This window comes from Hipposideros armiger, unplaced genomic scaffold, assembly GCF_001890085.2.
Source record: "Hipposideros armiger isolate ML-2016 unplaced genomic scaffold, ASM189008v1 scaffold_426, whole genome shotgun sequence".
NCBI lineage: Eukaryota > Metazoa > Chordata > Mammalia > Chiroptera > Hipposideridae > Hipposideros > Hipposideros armiger.
In genome coordinates, this window is record NW_017731776.1 from 1436723 (window position 1) to 1451023 (window position 14301).

Genomic DNA, 14301 nt, shown 5'->3' on the forward strand with positions numbered 1-14301 from the left:
TGACAGCTGAGGAGCACATATTCTGACAGCTGAGGTTTGAATGTACCTGTTTAAAGGTTAACATGTTTTAACTTAAACATGCTAACTGTCGTTCAGCCTAACCTTCAGTCATTCGATGGCTATTTACTGAGTGCCAAACACAAGCCAGCAGTGTGCTCGTGGCTTGATCCATACCTGACCCCTGCCCTAACGGAACTTATGTCTACTAGGGGAGACATGCGATAATCAAATTTAATTAGATAAAGGAAGAGGGGAAACGCCATCCAAGCAGAGGAGCAAGGGTAGAAGGGTAGGAAAAGGCTAGACCTGTGCATCACGGTAGCCACTAGCCAGCCACATGCGACAACTGAGCCCTTGGAATTGGGTTAGTGTGACTGAAGAACTAAACTTTTTGTGTTAATTTAAAGATCAAGCAGTGCAAATTTAAATATACTGATTATATGTTGAAATGATAGTATCTGGGGCATTTGGAGTTAAAGAAAATATTATTCAAATTAATATCACCTGATTGAAGGTTTTTTCACTTTTAAAAATATGGCTACTAGAAAATTCTAAAGGACACTTATGGCCCACATGATGATTCCATTGGACAGTGCTGGGCTAGACTGCAGATTTGGGTTCTAGGACATGGAACTCTCCCCTTTCCAATGTAGTGAGGTGTAGTTGAAAGAAAATTACACTTCAAGTCAAGAGACCTACGCGTCCTGCTCCCCATCGCCTGGATGACCTGGTGCACTCACTAGACACCCGGTAAATATCCCGTGAACAACCCCGAGTTCCTTCATTTATCAGATGGAACCAATAATACACTCTATTAGGACTTCAGGAGATCTAGAATTAATTCTCGAGTAGTTCTCTGCCCCTTGCTCACTGTGAGACCTTGAAGCGGCCCCTGGGCCTCAGTTTCCCCTGCTTGTAGAAGCCGATGATAGACGGGCGTGGGGAGGAGGGCAGGGTGGGTCACCGTTCTTCTGTCCGTCTTACCTGAAGGCAGCTGCGGAATCCGATGAACTCGGGGCCGGTTCTGCCACGAGTCCCTCAGGGGACACTGCAAAGTTCTGGATGCGACATCCGACCCCCGTTGCCCCCACATCCACCAGGAAGGGATGTCCTTGGCTTTGTGGGCGGGGGGCGAGGGGCAGAGGAGGAGGGGCAACAAGGGGAGGCCCATTTTGCTACTGTGACTCCAGGCAACGCCGGGCGCAAGCACCACATCCCCCTTGCCCACAACAATGAAACCGTCGCGAGCCACAGCCAGACGCCGTTACCACAGTGACGGCCCTGATGGCTGGGGAGAGCAGACCAATGGGTTTGTGGAGAGGTGAGTGTAGTTCTTCGTCCTAGACTACAGCATAGGGGCATGTAAGTGACTCCAGATGACAGTTACTTTGTGGAGTTTATTTAATATCTCGAGGACACTCCTCAAGCGTTTCTGGTGCTTTGTGCATGCTCGCGTTGTGGACCCCGCCGCGCCGGGCACCCCCACTCCCTCTGTGGTAGAGCCCAGGGCGGGGCTGCGCGTGCGCCTGGCAGGCGGGCAGCAGAGAGGCCGGCTGTAACTGCTGAGGGGCTTGGCGGGGGCTTCCGCACCCGGCTTGCGGGAGGTCTCCGGGTTTGCTCCGAACCCAGCTCCTGGGACGTATCAGGTACGTCTCCGAGCCCTGCGTCGCCTGAGGGCCTAGAAGAGTTGGGACGCCTGGGCGTTCCCCAGGGGACCCAGGGCCTCCCCACAGCTGGAACGACCAGAGGGCGCCGAGCAGGGGGCGGAGGCCGACTTCACCCCCGTTCCGTTTCCGCGCATCTCTAAGGGTTTCATCGATTGGGGTAGTAATTCCTCCCCCGGAGGTCAGCTGTGAAGGGCGTGCGAGTGAACGTTTGTTCGCTACCGTCAGTTGAGTCCACCAGCCCTGGGTAGCGGTGTACCTGCGCGGCGTGTACTTGGGCGGCTCTGAAGGCGGGGGAACGCGGATCCCTTTGAGAATCCGATGTAAGTCAAAGACCCACCTTTTTGTTAGATTAAAACAAGGTAATGTATTTTATGGCCCATTGCAAACTGTAAAGCACTGCACAGTGATGAAGTGATTATTATCACCAGTCCCAAGGAGTAAGACTTCTTTGAAGCCCAATTCTACCACCTTCCCACGGTGCGATGGGGGCAAGTTACTTAGCTTATCTAAGCCTCGGTTTTTTCATCTGTAAATGGTGACATACTTAATTTAGTTCCCAGGGTTGCTATGAGCATCGAAAGCCACAGCTTTTTATAAACACTAAAGCACTTTAACAACCTGTGAGTCAGGTACTGTAATTTCCCTTGATTATGAAGAAAGAAGCCTGAGGCCCAGGGAATATAGGTGCTGGGGTCCCACTGGGAGTGAACAGCAGAGCAATGGTTGGAACCCAGGTGCCCTCCCTTCCTTTCTTCGGAGACCTCTCTCCCCAGAGAGCTTCACTAGAAAGAGGGCTGACAAGGGGGCAGCTGGGACCTCTAGGTCCACACTCATGTTCCAGAAACCCAGGGTCTTAGCCCGAGTTGTTTGTGGATATTGAATCTAACTTAAAAAGCAGCTAGTCCAGACCCTTTCTCATCCTCATCTGTAATATATTGATGATGGTTGTCGGCTTGAGTGTTACGAGAATTAGTGAGGTCATGAGTGACGTGTCCCTGTTGAAACTCTGAGAAATAAAATAACTTGGCCAAGGTTTAGCAGGCAACTGAGGGGCAGAGCCAGGCCTGGAACTTGGTCTCCTGTGTCCGGGCCATGTGCTCAGGCCAGCGGTGCTCTCAGCACAGTTGCAGGCTTTGCAAGAACTTGGCTCCCCCCCACTTCTTCATATGTCTCCAGATGCTTGGAGAGACAGTGTGAAAGTTAAAATTTCCAGGAATTAATATGTGAAAATATCATGACCTTGGAGTAGGCAGAATTTCTTAAATAGGACACAGAAACACTAATCATTCAAAAAAATTGGTAAATTAAATTTCATTAAAATTAAGAACTTCTTTAATCAAAAAAGAAACCAGTAAGAAAGCAAAAAGGCAAGTTCCAGATTGGGAGAAGATATTTTCAGTATTCTCTCTACATATAAAACAAAGGACTTGTATTGAACATATATAAAGAACCCTCACAAATCAACTTGAAAAATAATAGACAACCCAATAGAAAATTGGCAAAAGACTTGAACAAGCATGTCACAAAAGAGGGTACCCAAATGTCCAGTGAGCGTATGAAAAGGTGCTCGATTTAATTAGTTATTGGGGAAAAGCAAATTAAACACAGTGTGATACCACCACATACCTTCCAGAATGGATAAAATAAAAAAGATAGGAAAAGCCAAATGTTTACAAGGATCTCTCATACACTGTTGGTAGGAATATAGATTGGTACAACCACTTTGGAAACCATTTGGCAGTATCTACTAAAGCTGGATATGTGACTGCTCCATGACGCAATAATTCCACCCCTAGGTATAGAACCAGAGAAGTATACTTACATGTAGAGAAATACACATCCAAGAATGTTCTTAGCACATTTTTAATAGAAACTGGAAATGGTCCAAATGTCACTTGATGCAGTAGAATATTTTACTACAATGTGAATGGACAAACTACAGCTACATACAACAACATGGATACATCTCACAAATATGCTATTGAGTGAAGAAATCCAGACACAGAAGACATCCTCTACAAGTCCGTGGTTATAAAGCTGTTGGGCGAGGCTGTGGGGTGATGAGATGTTCTATATCCAGATCTGGACAGTGGCTATACAAGGGGTGTGGTGTGTGTGTGTGTGTGTGTGTGTGTGTGTGTGTGTCTCTGTGTGTGTGTCTGTGTTTTAGTAAAAACTCATGAAGCCACACTTATGATTTGTATACATTTCTATATTTATGTTATACCTAAATAGACAAAAGTTTACTTCTCCCTCTCCCCCCCCCCCAATGGGCAATGTCAGTAAATCTCCTTAACTGGGCCTGTGTGAATTGCAATAGGTTGCAATATGCTGAAAACAAATGTATGGCTGCCATTGTCAGCTCTACCCCATTCTTCCTCCTTCCCCCGACACCTCACCTGCCATATAGGATAGGTGACCTTTGACATATGGACTGAGTGAGGGGCACTATTATCAATCCGAAAGTGAAGTATAAGTATAGCTTCATTGCTCTGGAGTATATTCAGAGGCTATTGCCCAGTGGGATTCTTACCAGTGTACAGGAATAAGTGGGACTACATTCCTTGCTCTAGACTGTATATCTGGTGGTGCCAACTTGTGACAAAACTCAAGACAGGCAAGTTAGGCCCCTTCCTGTGGTTAACACAAACTATAGAGCCACACACACCTGTGTTCAAATACTAGCTCCTCCTTCGAACCTTAGCCTTTCTAAATCTCACCTGTCAAATGGGGATAATGAGAGGAGCTAAACAGAGTGGTTGTGAGAGTTGAGCTATTGCATGCAAAGGTTTTAGCATACTGCCTGGCACACAGCCAGCACTCAACACACAGGAGCCCTCACCAGGATTGCAAATAGCCACATGAGAGGTATGTTTTCATGACTTGACAGTGACATAAGGTCACTGACCCAACTATTTGTACCCTTGACTTGTTCTGACCCTAGGACAACAGAACATTTACCTTTCTTCGTCGGGCCAGAGATGCCTCTCTTTGGGAATACGTTCAGTCCAAAGAAGACCCCCCCTCGGAAGTCCGCTTCTCTCTCCAACCTGCATGTGAGTGTCAGTACTGGGTTCAGCCCGATGTGCCCCTGCCTGGGGTGTGTCTGATGGGGAATGGGGTTCTCCAGAGGCATCCAAGTAGAAGGGCATCCTTTTCATTCATATTGCTATTGCTAAAATGATTTTTAACTCCTATTTGGGAATTGGAGCTTTTTCAAGAACCTCATAAGAGAGTCAATCTCATGATTTTTGGCTCCAAGTGATGTTATCCAATTTGGCTTCATTTGGCTTCACTTTATTATTCTCAAGACTTGGCCAGAAATCCATTTTAGTCATGTCTAAGAATCAAATTCCTTCTCCGAGGATGATGTTTTGCCACCATTAATGGCATTCAGAAGGTTAGGTCAGCTCCAGAGGCTGTTTCCAACTCCTCCTGGGCAGAATTGGTCGCTTTCATCTCTGAATACCCACTCCTAGTCCTGGGTGGGTGCTCGGTGAGTTGTAGAAACATTGAAAAACACATTAAAGAACAGCTGTTACTACTAATAGGGCATATTTCCATGACATATATAACTCCGAAATAAGCAAATGATAACTTAGGGGCTTATTACATTGAAAAAGGACTTTTCACAGTAGATGTGAAATAATTCATTGTACAAGTTGGAGCATATATAACTTTTCCAGAAAACATCTATTGTATATAAAACAGCATGTTTCTTCTCTTTTATAGTTTAACATTATTTGTTGTACTGTATTTGATTTCTGACTTCAATTATTAAGTGCGCTGGGTAATGATTAGAGAAAAGAAATGAGTGGTGGAGTCCTGCGGTTAGCGGGAAAGGTGCTAGGAGCGAGCCTGAGTGCCCTGGCCTCCTGCAGCCAGCACACAGTGTCTCACCCACAGTTGGATCGATCAACCCGGGAGGTGGAGCTGGGCCTCGACTATGGAACCCCCAGTATGAACCTGGCGGGGCAAAGCCTGAAGTTTGAAAATGGCCAGTGGATAGCAGGTGGGCTGTTTTCCTGCCATTTTGTCCGACAAGATTGTGGAAGACCCCCCCCCCCGCCGGCCCCTCCACCCCTGCTTGTAACTGTTGGTTCTGTCCTTCCACCAGAAACAGGAATTAGTGGCGGTGTGGACCGGAGGGAGGCTCAGCGCCTGCGGAGGCGAAACCAGCAGCTGGAGGAAGAGAACAATCTCCTGCGGCTGAAAGTGGACATCCTTCTGGACATGGTGAGGAGGGTGAGGGAGGGGCTGCCTACGGTGTCTTTTCAGGAGAGGCTCCGCCCCAAGTCGCTTCAGCCAGCTCACACCTACATTGCTGTGAATGCAAGGACACAGAACCAAATCAGACACAGTCCCTACCCTCAAGGGCTCACAGCCTAGCAGGGAGATGGGCAGTAAGCGTAATGACAGTGCCTTGTAGCAAGGGCAACATTAGAGTCTCTACAGGGTCTGATGTCAGCACATGAGAAAGTAATTTTGTAGAGACAGGAGGACATCACGGAGGAAGGCATCGTTGAGCTGAATGTGGAAGGATAAGGGGAAGAATGGAGGCTGGGGATGAAGACATTCCAGGAGGGAGGAGAGTCTGCTCATGATTTGAGATGTCCGGTATCAAGCAGGCACCAGTCAGTGCCCAGCGCAGACCTGCCCAGGGGCACTCTCCGCATTGGCATCGCTTTCCTGTGGTTGTGAAAAACCCAGCAGCCTGTTGGGCCGAGGTGCATGTGAAGGCTGGAGAGAGTACACATAGTTAGGAGCCTGCATTCTGGAGCTAAACTGCCTGCTTCTTCTGCCACTGGCCGTTGTGCTTTAGGCAAGTTACGTAACTGACCTGCGTGAAGAAACTTCGTTTCTTCAGCAATAAAATAGGCATGATAGTAGGATCTGCCTCGTAGTGAGTTAATGATACAAGTAACTTGGAATGGTGGATTGCTCTGAAAGCATAGCTCTCACTTCACAGTAAGCTGACCTCGACTTTAGAGAGTTTTGTACGACTCTCCCTGTCGTGAGTAACATTGAAAGATCCTGATGAGGAAAGTGGCATTCTTTTTTAAGCATTTCTCCCCCAATCACCATTATGGGAGCTACAGCTCAGAAGTAACTAATTGTTTAGCTTAGAATCACCAGTGTCTGCCTTTTTCATCCCCTGAAGCCTGCTCTCCTTAACGCAGCAAGTGATGCAATCCTAGGTGATCAAAAACATTGCCAAGTGGATTGTGCAAGTTCTTCCCAGCTGAGAAGGGGTTCCCATCGTGGAGGCTGGAGGCCAGGAGGCAGTGTTGGAGAAATGTGCAGGGCCTCCCCAGGGCTGACCTTGCAAACCTGAAACCTAGCCCAGAAATGTCCTTCTTTCTAACTGTCTGCTGCTTTTCTCACAGCTCTCTGAGACCACTGCCGAATCCCACTTAATGGAGAAGGAACTGGATGAACTGAAGAGTGTCGGCCGGAGGAGGAAATGAAGACCCCAAAGACATTCATTAGGAGGACAGGGAGAAATTCTTATCAGAGGAATAGGATAGAGCTGAGGGCTTTTTTTAGCCAATCTATTGGATTAGGTCCTGGGAGAGAGTCTCATATAATGGGGCCAAAAGGCAGTGGCACCCTTGAGTTGGCAATAGGAAGGTGACAACATAATGGAGAAACCAGGATCCCAGGCCAGGGCAGTAAGTAGCAATGTACTCTGGCTGCACGGCACTGAGAGGCCAGCCTGTCAGCCAGGCCTCAGCGAGGTCTGGGGTGATGGTAAGACTTTGGGTGCTCCCCAGTCACTTAACCTACAAACGCACCTGTCCCAGGCTCACCCTCATTGGGTGGACACTGTTGGGAGAAGCAGCTGGAGTTCATCCTACCATCCCCGCACATTGGTGTTTGGGGTGTGGCACAGCTTTAAAGAGCCCTGTGTGAGGGGGTATCAGATGGGCAGTTCTCCTGGTTCTCTGCCCCTCGTGCCCCTCTCTCTGCCCTTTCAAGAGCACGTGTTCCCCAGACCCACAGCCTCCTCTGGCCTCCCCTTCAGCAGCAAGCCCCAGCCCTCCACGCAACACTATATTTTTGTGCTTTTTCTCTGTTTACACTACTTTTTAAAAATTAAATGATGTTATAGAACCTCTCTGTGGCCGAAGTGAAAAAAGAAGCATCAGGTCTGGAAGAATTAAATGGAGCTTGGAGTGTAAGCTTCTGTGCTCCAACCAAAGACAGAAATTTTAGGTTGTGGGGAATGGCACCGTGCCAGGGGAAGCATCCCAGCTTCCTGGGCCTTGGCAGAGGCCGACCCAGAACAGACACAGTCTCCATGCCCAAATCCCCTGCCCTCCTTCGGGGAGTTGGGACCAGCTGGGATCTGGCAGGGACCAAGTCTTTGGGGCAGGGGCTGGATTCCAGTCGGAATTTGTGCCCGAGTCAGTGCGCTGAGCCGCTCTGGCTGGAGGAGGGAGCCAGCCAGAGTCAGTAAGAGGGACTCCAGCTCCCAAAGTCAAGGGGGAGGGCTCTGAAGGTGGGGAGCCCAGGGTTTCCGTGCGGGCATGGCTACCATGGTCAGCAGTTACATGCCTGGGACGGGGTTCAGGACCTTGCACACACTCATTTCCTCCTCAGCGCAGCTCTGTGGAGCAGGGACTGCCAGCACGCCTATTTGCAGGCAAGGAACCAAACTCGGGGAGGTTCAGAAACTGGTCTAGGGCCACAGAGCGGAAGTGTAGGAGCCTGTGGACTCAGCCCATGGTGAGAGGAACTGTGTGGGGACCTTCCTGAGATGGAGGCCGCTGTTTGTTGTCCATCCCTATGGCTCGCTCGATGGATGGGTAGAAGCTCCAGCCCAAAACCTTACTTTCTGACATCAGAGAGAAACCCACTGGAGAAATTGGAGGATACAAATATATGCAGGGCATAAATCTCCAGGTGCAGATAACAGGAGCAATTGAGAGCTCACTTATGCCTAGACCTCTATCATTAGCAACCATTTATTGAGCACCCTTGATGCCAGATACCTGTTTCTAATTCGCACGAGAATTCTTCGAGCTTGTTGCCCCCTGCATTTCATTAATTTATTTATTTTTAAAGACTTTATTAGGGAAGGGGAACAGCCAAGTTGTCCTTTAATCTTAGTTGTGGAGGGTGCAGCTAGCTCAGCTCCAAGTCCAGTGGCCATGCGGCTGGCTATCAGCAGCTCGCGGCCGCTCAGCTCAAGGTGCTATGATCGTCTGATCTCGCCCCTGCTTTTAGATGAAGAAACCAGCCCAGCAAGGTGACACAGCTGGAAGGGATAGAGCCAGGACTGAAACCCTGGGAATTGTGAGGGGCAGGTTTGGTTGTCACAAGGATGTGGGTCCCCCTCCATACCACCACTGGCACCTGGGGGGGCTGGAGCCAGTTCTGCAGTGAAGGACTTATATTTTGAGTGATAAGGGAAGCAAGCCATTGGTGAGTTTGAGCAGAAGAATGATATGATCTACCGTATTTCCCCATGTATAAGACGCACCCTTTTTTGAAAAATGTGGGGTCTAAAAACGGTGCGTCTTACACAGTGGTTGTAGATTTTTTACTTGCATTTCCCGCTGAGGACAAGGCAATATATGAAGACAGTGATTTTTTCATCAAACACAGATGAGGACAAGCTAATGGTTGGGAGTTTTGACAGTGATGAGGAGTTGTATGAATTTTATGATGAATAAAACTTGAGTTCAATAACTTTATGTAATTTTTTTTTCCAAATTTCGGGCCCCCAAATTAAGGTGTGTCTTATACATGGGGAAATACGGTACTTGTTTTGTGTGGTTTTTTTAAAGATTTTATTGGGGAGTTGGGGGAGGGAACAGTTTTGGGGAATCGGGGAAGGTGAACAGACAAGTTGCTGTCGTTTTGTTCTTCAGTCTAGTTGTGGAGGACGTCGCTTCACTGGCCCATGTTGGTATCATTGCACTCTTTCCTGGTGAGGCAGATCAGTCGCCGGCCACTGGATGGCCTCTCACGGCAGCTCTTGGCAGCTCACACTGGCTGCCTGCCACTCATGGTAGCTTATGGCAGCCCACTGCAGCCCCACTGCAGCCTACGCCATCGCTGGCGACTCACGGCAGCCCAGCTCCAGGTCGAGCTGTGGTTCACCATCTTAGCTGTAGAGGGCACAGCGTCACTGGCCCGCATGTGGGATCCGAATCAGGGCCCTACTGCTCAGAGCTGGCATCCCAAGGAATCCCAAGCCAGCTTTTAACCAGCATGCCACTTGGCTGGCCTGGTACTTGTATTTTAAAGGCTCCCTTTGGCTTCTCTGATGAGAACAGACAGAAGGGGGCAAGGCTGGGACCAGGGAAGTGGCAGTAGGAGGTGAAGTGGTCAGATTCTAGACACCAATGCTTGCTGATAGGTGTGGGGTGTGTCAAGGATAATCCTACTGATGAAAGTCTTTAAGAGAAAATGGGAAGATGGTGTGGGGAGGGAATCACCCATATCTCACCACCCTAACACTTGTGGTTTTTTTCTCATTGAGATGCTATGTACTTTTAAGATCTTACCTTTTTAGTCAGATACATTCTTCAGGTTCTGGCTGAAATTCTTCCTTCTCAAAGCCTTTATTAACCAAATCTACTACTTATGGGGCACCTAAGTAGAGAGGGCTATCTAGTTGACATTTATTATCTCGTGTAATCTCTACAACAATTTTGTAAATTTCTGTGCCAAGTGTCAGATTAGGGAAGAGCTGTTACTTTAACAGTTGGAATAGAAAGTTCTATGGGTGTGAGGGAGTGAGTGTAGGATTAGGGGCAATAATCAGAGGCAGTTTCACAGCTTGAGGCCTAGCAAGGAGACCCCTATGCACAATTGTACCTACGAGCTAATGTGTATTTTTTATTGGAGGGGGAAGCTTATAGCTTTTCTAGCATTCTCAAAGCGACCTATGCCCTCCATCGACCCAGATTAAGAACTATTTGGGGGGTGATTGGTTAGCTCAGTTGGTTAGAGCCCAGTGCTCATAACACCAAGGTTGCCGGTTCGATTCCCACAAGGGCCACTGAGCTGCGCCCTCCACAACTAAGATTGAAGGACAACTTGGCTGTTCCCCTTCCCCAATTCCTCAACACTGTTCCCCTCCCCCAATTCCCCAATAAAATCTTTTTTGTAAAAAGCTATCAGCACTGAGGATCTGAAGCTGCCCTTGATGTAGAGCCTACTTAAAAAAAAATACATGCAAAAAAAGCATAATTCTTTGGGGTTTCGTATGTAGCAGAGCAGCTCCCTCGCTGTGATCTATTGAAAGTCAGCCCTCGACACAAGGGTTAAAAAAAAAAAGCATAATTCATAAATATATAGCCTAATGAATTATCCAAAATGAACACACCCATATAAATACTACCCAGCTCAGGAAATAGAACTTTACCAGCAGCACCTGAGAAGTCATTCTGCCCCTTCCCAAATATTACCCTCTCCTCCTCCTCAAAGGGAATCACTATCCCCACCATTGATGGGTTTTGCCTTTAACTTTATATAATGGAATCATAGCACTAGGCACCCTTTTGTGACATGAAAACATTTTGTAGTAAGAGCTGCCCTGTCCAAAGATGAAAAGAACTGAGGGCTGTATCTGGAGGAAGTGCAAGCCCTCCTAGCCCTGAATATGTAAGCACAGGGCAAAGCCTCATTGCTGCACTGTGATGCTTCAGGTAAGGATTTGGATTGTCCGGTCCTGAGATTCTCAGATTCCACGGTTTGTTGGCTAAAGGTGTATATAAATTACCTTCGTATTAGGTAACTTGTGGTGCACATTATTAAAAGCATTTTTATCTATCATATAGGCAAAAATTAAAATATGGATAATACTGGGGAGGGTGTGGGGAAAAGGACATTTCATTCACTATTGTGAAAGTATATGATACCATAATTTTAAGGGAAATTAGCTAATAGCTAGTAAAAATTTAAATGTTCATACATTTTGCAGCAAACCCACTTCCAGAAATCTATCCTCTCGAAATACAGCCACCGTGTGCTTCAATTTCCTCACTTCTAAAATGGGGATAATAGTACCTCAACACACACACAAACAATACCTGGTACTTAAGTGTTAACGCTTGCCTTTGTTTTAACACATTGGGACTGTTTATTTGACGGTTCCTAAAAGAATAAACCCGCAAATCTCTAATTTAACTCGTACCAAACAATACACTACTCAGGGAAATTAAAATGGATTAGTGTTTCTCTAAGTGCGATCCCTGAGAGGTTTGTTAAAATGCAGGTTTCCGGGCCCACTCTAAACCTTCTGAACAGAATTACTGCGGAAGCACCCGACTCTGGACTTTAACAGGTCTCCCCTGTGTTTTATTTCCACTGACGTCTCAGCCGCCGCCAGACGTGGCTGAAGGCAGGTGACGACCGCCGGCCAGAGGGCGTCACTCTCCCGCAGCCCTCCAACCGCCGGCTCCCGGAAGGGGCGCTCTATCTGCGCTGCACTCGCCTCCTCTCTTCCGCTTCCGGTCTCCCCCGACAGCCATGGCCGCTGCCGCTGCAGCCGCGGGTCCTGGGGTACCCCTGCCCCCGGACGAATTGCTTCCGAAAGGCGATGCCGAGAAGACTGAGGAGGAGCTGGAAGAGGAAGACGACGACGAGGTATTGGATCCCCGCGGGGCGCAGCGGGACGGGGAGCGACGGTCCGGGCGGGAGCGGCCCGCTCGGGGGTGTGGGCTCCGCGTGCTGCGGGATCCGGGTGAAGGAGCGTCGCGGAGCCTAGAGAGGTCGTAGCGGAGGCGTCTTCTCTGGGAGGCGGGGTTAGGGGCTCCGCTGGGCCCGGGGTGCCCCAGCTCCAGGGGGGCTCGGCGTGTCCCGTCGTCGGGGATGGCTGCCGCTGCATCGGCCAAGATTGGCGCATTCTCCAATCACAGCTAGATGAGACCCTGTCGGAGAGACTCTGGGGTCTGACGGAGATGTTCCCGGAAAGGATTCGGTCCGCGGCTGGAGCCACTTTTGATCTCTCGCTCTTTGTGGCTCAGAAAATGTACAGGTAAGGGACAAGGGCAAAGATATTGCGTTGTGCCGTGAATGAACACGGGCTTTGGAAACAGCAGATCTGTGTTGGAGGCCAGCCTGCCATCTAGATCGTTGAGTGACCTTGGACTCGTGGGACCTTAACCTTTCTTAGTCTCAACTTCCTTTTCTGTAAAGAGGGGATTCTTATCCGGTAGGGTCGTTGCGAGGATCATTTCAGATTATGTGAGATAATTTACATATAAGTAGCTTTGTAAGAACTCAGGCAGTGTTAACGGCTAGCGCTAGACTACCAGAACTGTGTCTCCTGTTTCTGTTTGGAGTATGGTGTAAGGGTTGGGTAGAATACGTGTATCAGAAACATTGGAGTATGTAGTGTGAGAGGTTTGGTTACTGGTCGTTCTTAGTTCAGCTGTCTGGTTTTGCCTCGCTATCATGCCTACACTCCCTCTGCAGGTTTTCCAGGGCAGCCTTGTGGATCGGGACAACTTCCTTCATGATCCTTGTTCTTCCTGTTGTCTTTGAGACTGAGAAGTTGCAAATGGAGCAACAGCAGCAACTGCAGCAGCGGCAGGTGAGCCCAGACCCTGGGCCTTTTGCCAGTGGTGAAGACACAACTTATTTCTCCAGCACCTGGGTAGACCAGCAGTTAATGTGTGGGTAGAGAGTGGGATGTGGCCTGTTCTTTTAGGTTCAGCATTGTTTTTGTAGACCTTGTCTGCCCCCCGGGCAGGTATGATGAAAATGAGATTCTTAGGCCTGTACAATGCCTTACATTCCTCCTTTTCTTTTCCAGATACTTCTAGGGCCCAACACAGGGCTGTCAGGAGGAATGCCAGGGGCTCTACCTTCACTTCCTGGAAAGATCTAGATTGTTATATTTGACCTGTTTTAGTGGCAGAAGTTTGAAAATTCAATAGTGTTTTGAACTGCTGATTTTTTTTTTAACTTTGGCACATTGATCTATCTAAACCTAGTTGGGAGAATTCTCCACACATTGTCTTATGGAGAGACTCCCAACTTGCAACCGTGCCCTCCACACTGTCCTTACTTATGTCCTCACTCTGATACCAGAGTGCGGCAATGCAGACGGTTACTCCAGCTCTGGCCACCCCACCTCTCACTGAATTACTCCTGACCGGAAGATCTCCTCAGTATCTCATTGTGGGGTAGGAACTGGTGCCACTGGGAAAGATGTACCCCTGACCATTCATGACTGTTTTGTTTTGAATGGAGGTGTTGGGGAGGGTTGCACACACTAGATGAAATACAAATGCATTACAGCTGTAGTGTAAAAGCAGGCACCGTGAATTCCTCGCTATGTAGGAAAAAGGGGTTGGGCCAGCAGCAGCTTCGGCCACAGGATGGGGACTGTGGAGGACGGAGCAGGAGCTCATTTCCTCTGCACATTTTGGCTGTTAGACCTGTGTGTCTGTAAGAGAAAAAAGTCAGTGCTCACTTTTTGTATTTAAATATTAAAAATTATTCCAACCGAAAGTGTCATGCATGTGCTTGTGATACACACCTTGAAGTCAGACCTTTGAGAAGGGCAAAGACATGTGCTGCCCTAAAGCACAGCCTATCTGTCAAAGATGAGTTGTGATGGTTGTGAATTCCTTCTAAAGCAGTGTCACACTAAAGCTTACTTCTTTCCCCT

General features: G+C 48.3%; 3 protein-coding genes across 4 annotated transcripts in view; 2 read left to right on the forward strand and 1 right to left on the reverse strand.

Annotated features, from left to right (window-relative positions):
* FAM227A (family with sequence similarity 227 member A) overlaps window positions 1-1409 on the reverse strand; it is a 51105-nt gene extending 49696 nt beyond the window's left edge. The window contains exon 1 of the mRNA XM_019664663.1: window positions 985-1409. The gene's annotated coding sequence lies outside the window, so the exon portion shown is untranslated. The remainder of the gene's footprint in view (window positions 1-984) is intronic.
* A 117-nt stretch (window positions 1410-1526) lies between these two features.
* Window positions 1527-7785, forward strand: CBY1 (chibby 1, beta catenin antagonist). 2 transcript variants are annotated; one of them, XM_019664554.1, is made up of 6 exons: window positions 1527-1646; window positions 1809-1987; window positions 4612-4723; window positions 5574-5679; window positions 5785-5903; window positions 7055-7785. In XM_019664554.1, coding segments are annotated over exons 2-6 (420 nt in total). In that variant the 5' UTR covers window positions 1527-1646; window positions 1809-1985; the 3' UTR covers window positions 7136-7785. The 2 variants fall into 2 exon arrangements, with proteins under 2 accessions (XP_019520099.1, XP_019520100.1); XM_019664555.1 differs by lacking the exon at window positions 1809-1987.
* Window positions 7786-12114: 4329 nt separating this feature from the next.
* TOMM22 (translocase of outer mitochondrial membrane 22) lies at window positions 12115-14141 on the forward strand. Its single transcript, XM_019664630.1, has 4 exons — window positions 12115-12269; window positions 12542-12660; window positions 13101-13218; window positions 13441-14141. Exons 1-4 carry the CDS (start codon window positions 12153-12155, stop codon window positions 13513-13515), a joined length of 429 nt encoding a protein of 142 aa, XP_019520175.1. The 5' UTR covers window positions 12115-12152; the 3' UTR covers window positions 13516-14141.
* The last annotated feature ends 160 nt before the right edge of the window (window positions 14142-14301 follow it).

Bases quoted from the DNA above. Each gene is read 5' to 3' on its own strand.
- CBY1 (XM_019664554.1), top strand. The intron at 5,680-5,784 runs GTGGGCTGTTTT...TCCTTCCACCAG, and splicing joins AAATGGCCAGTGGATAGCAG to AAACAGGAATTAGTGGCGGT. The intron at 5,904-7,054 runs GTGAGGAGGGTG...CTTTTCTCACAG, and splicing joins TGGACATCCTTCTGGACATG to CTCTCTGAGACCACTGCCGA.
- TOMM22 (XM_019664630.1), top strand. From the start codon at position 12,153: ATGGCCGCTGCCGCTGCAGCCGCGGGTCCTGGGGTACCCCTGCCCCCG. The intron at 12,270-12,541 runs GTATTGGATCCC...CTCCAATCACAG, and splicing joins AAGAGGAAGACGACGACGAG to CTAGATGAGACCCTGTCGGA. The intron at 13,219-13,440 runs GTGAGCCCAGAC...TTTCTTTTCCAG, and splicing joins AGCAACTGCAGCAGCGGCAG to ATACTTCTAGGGCCCAACAC.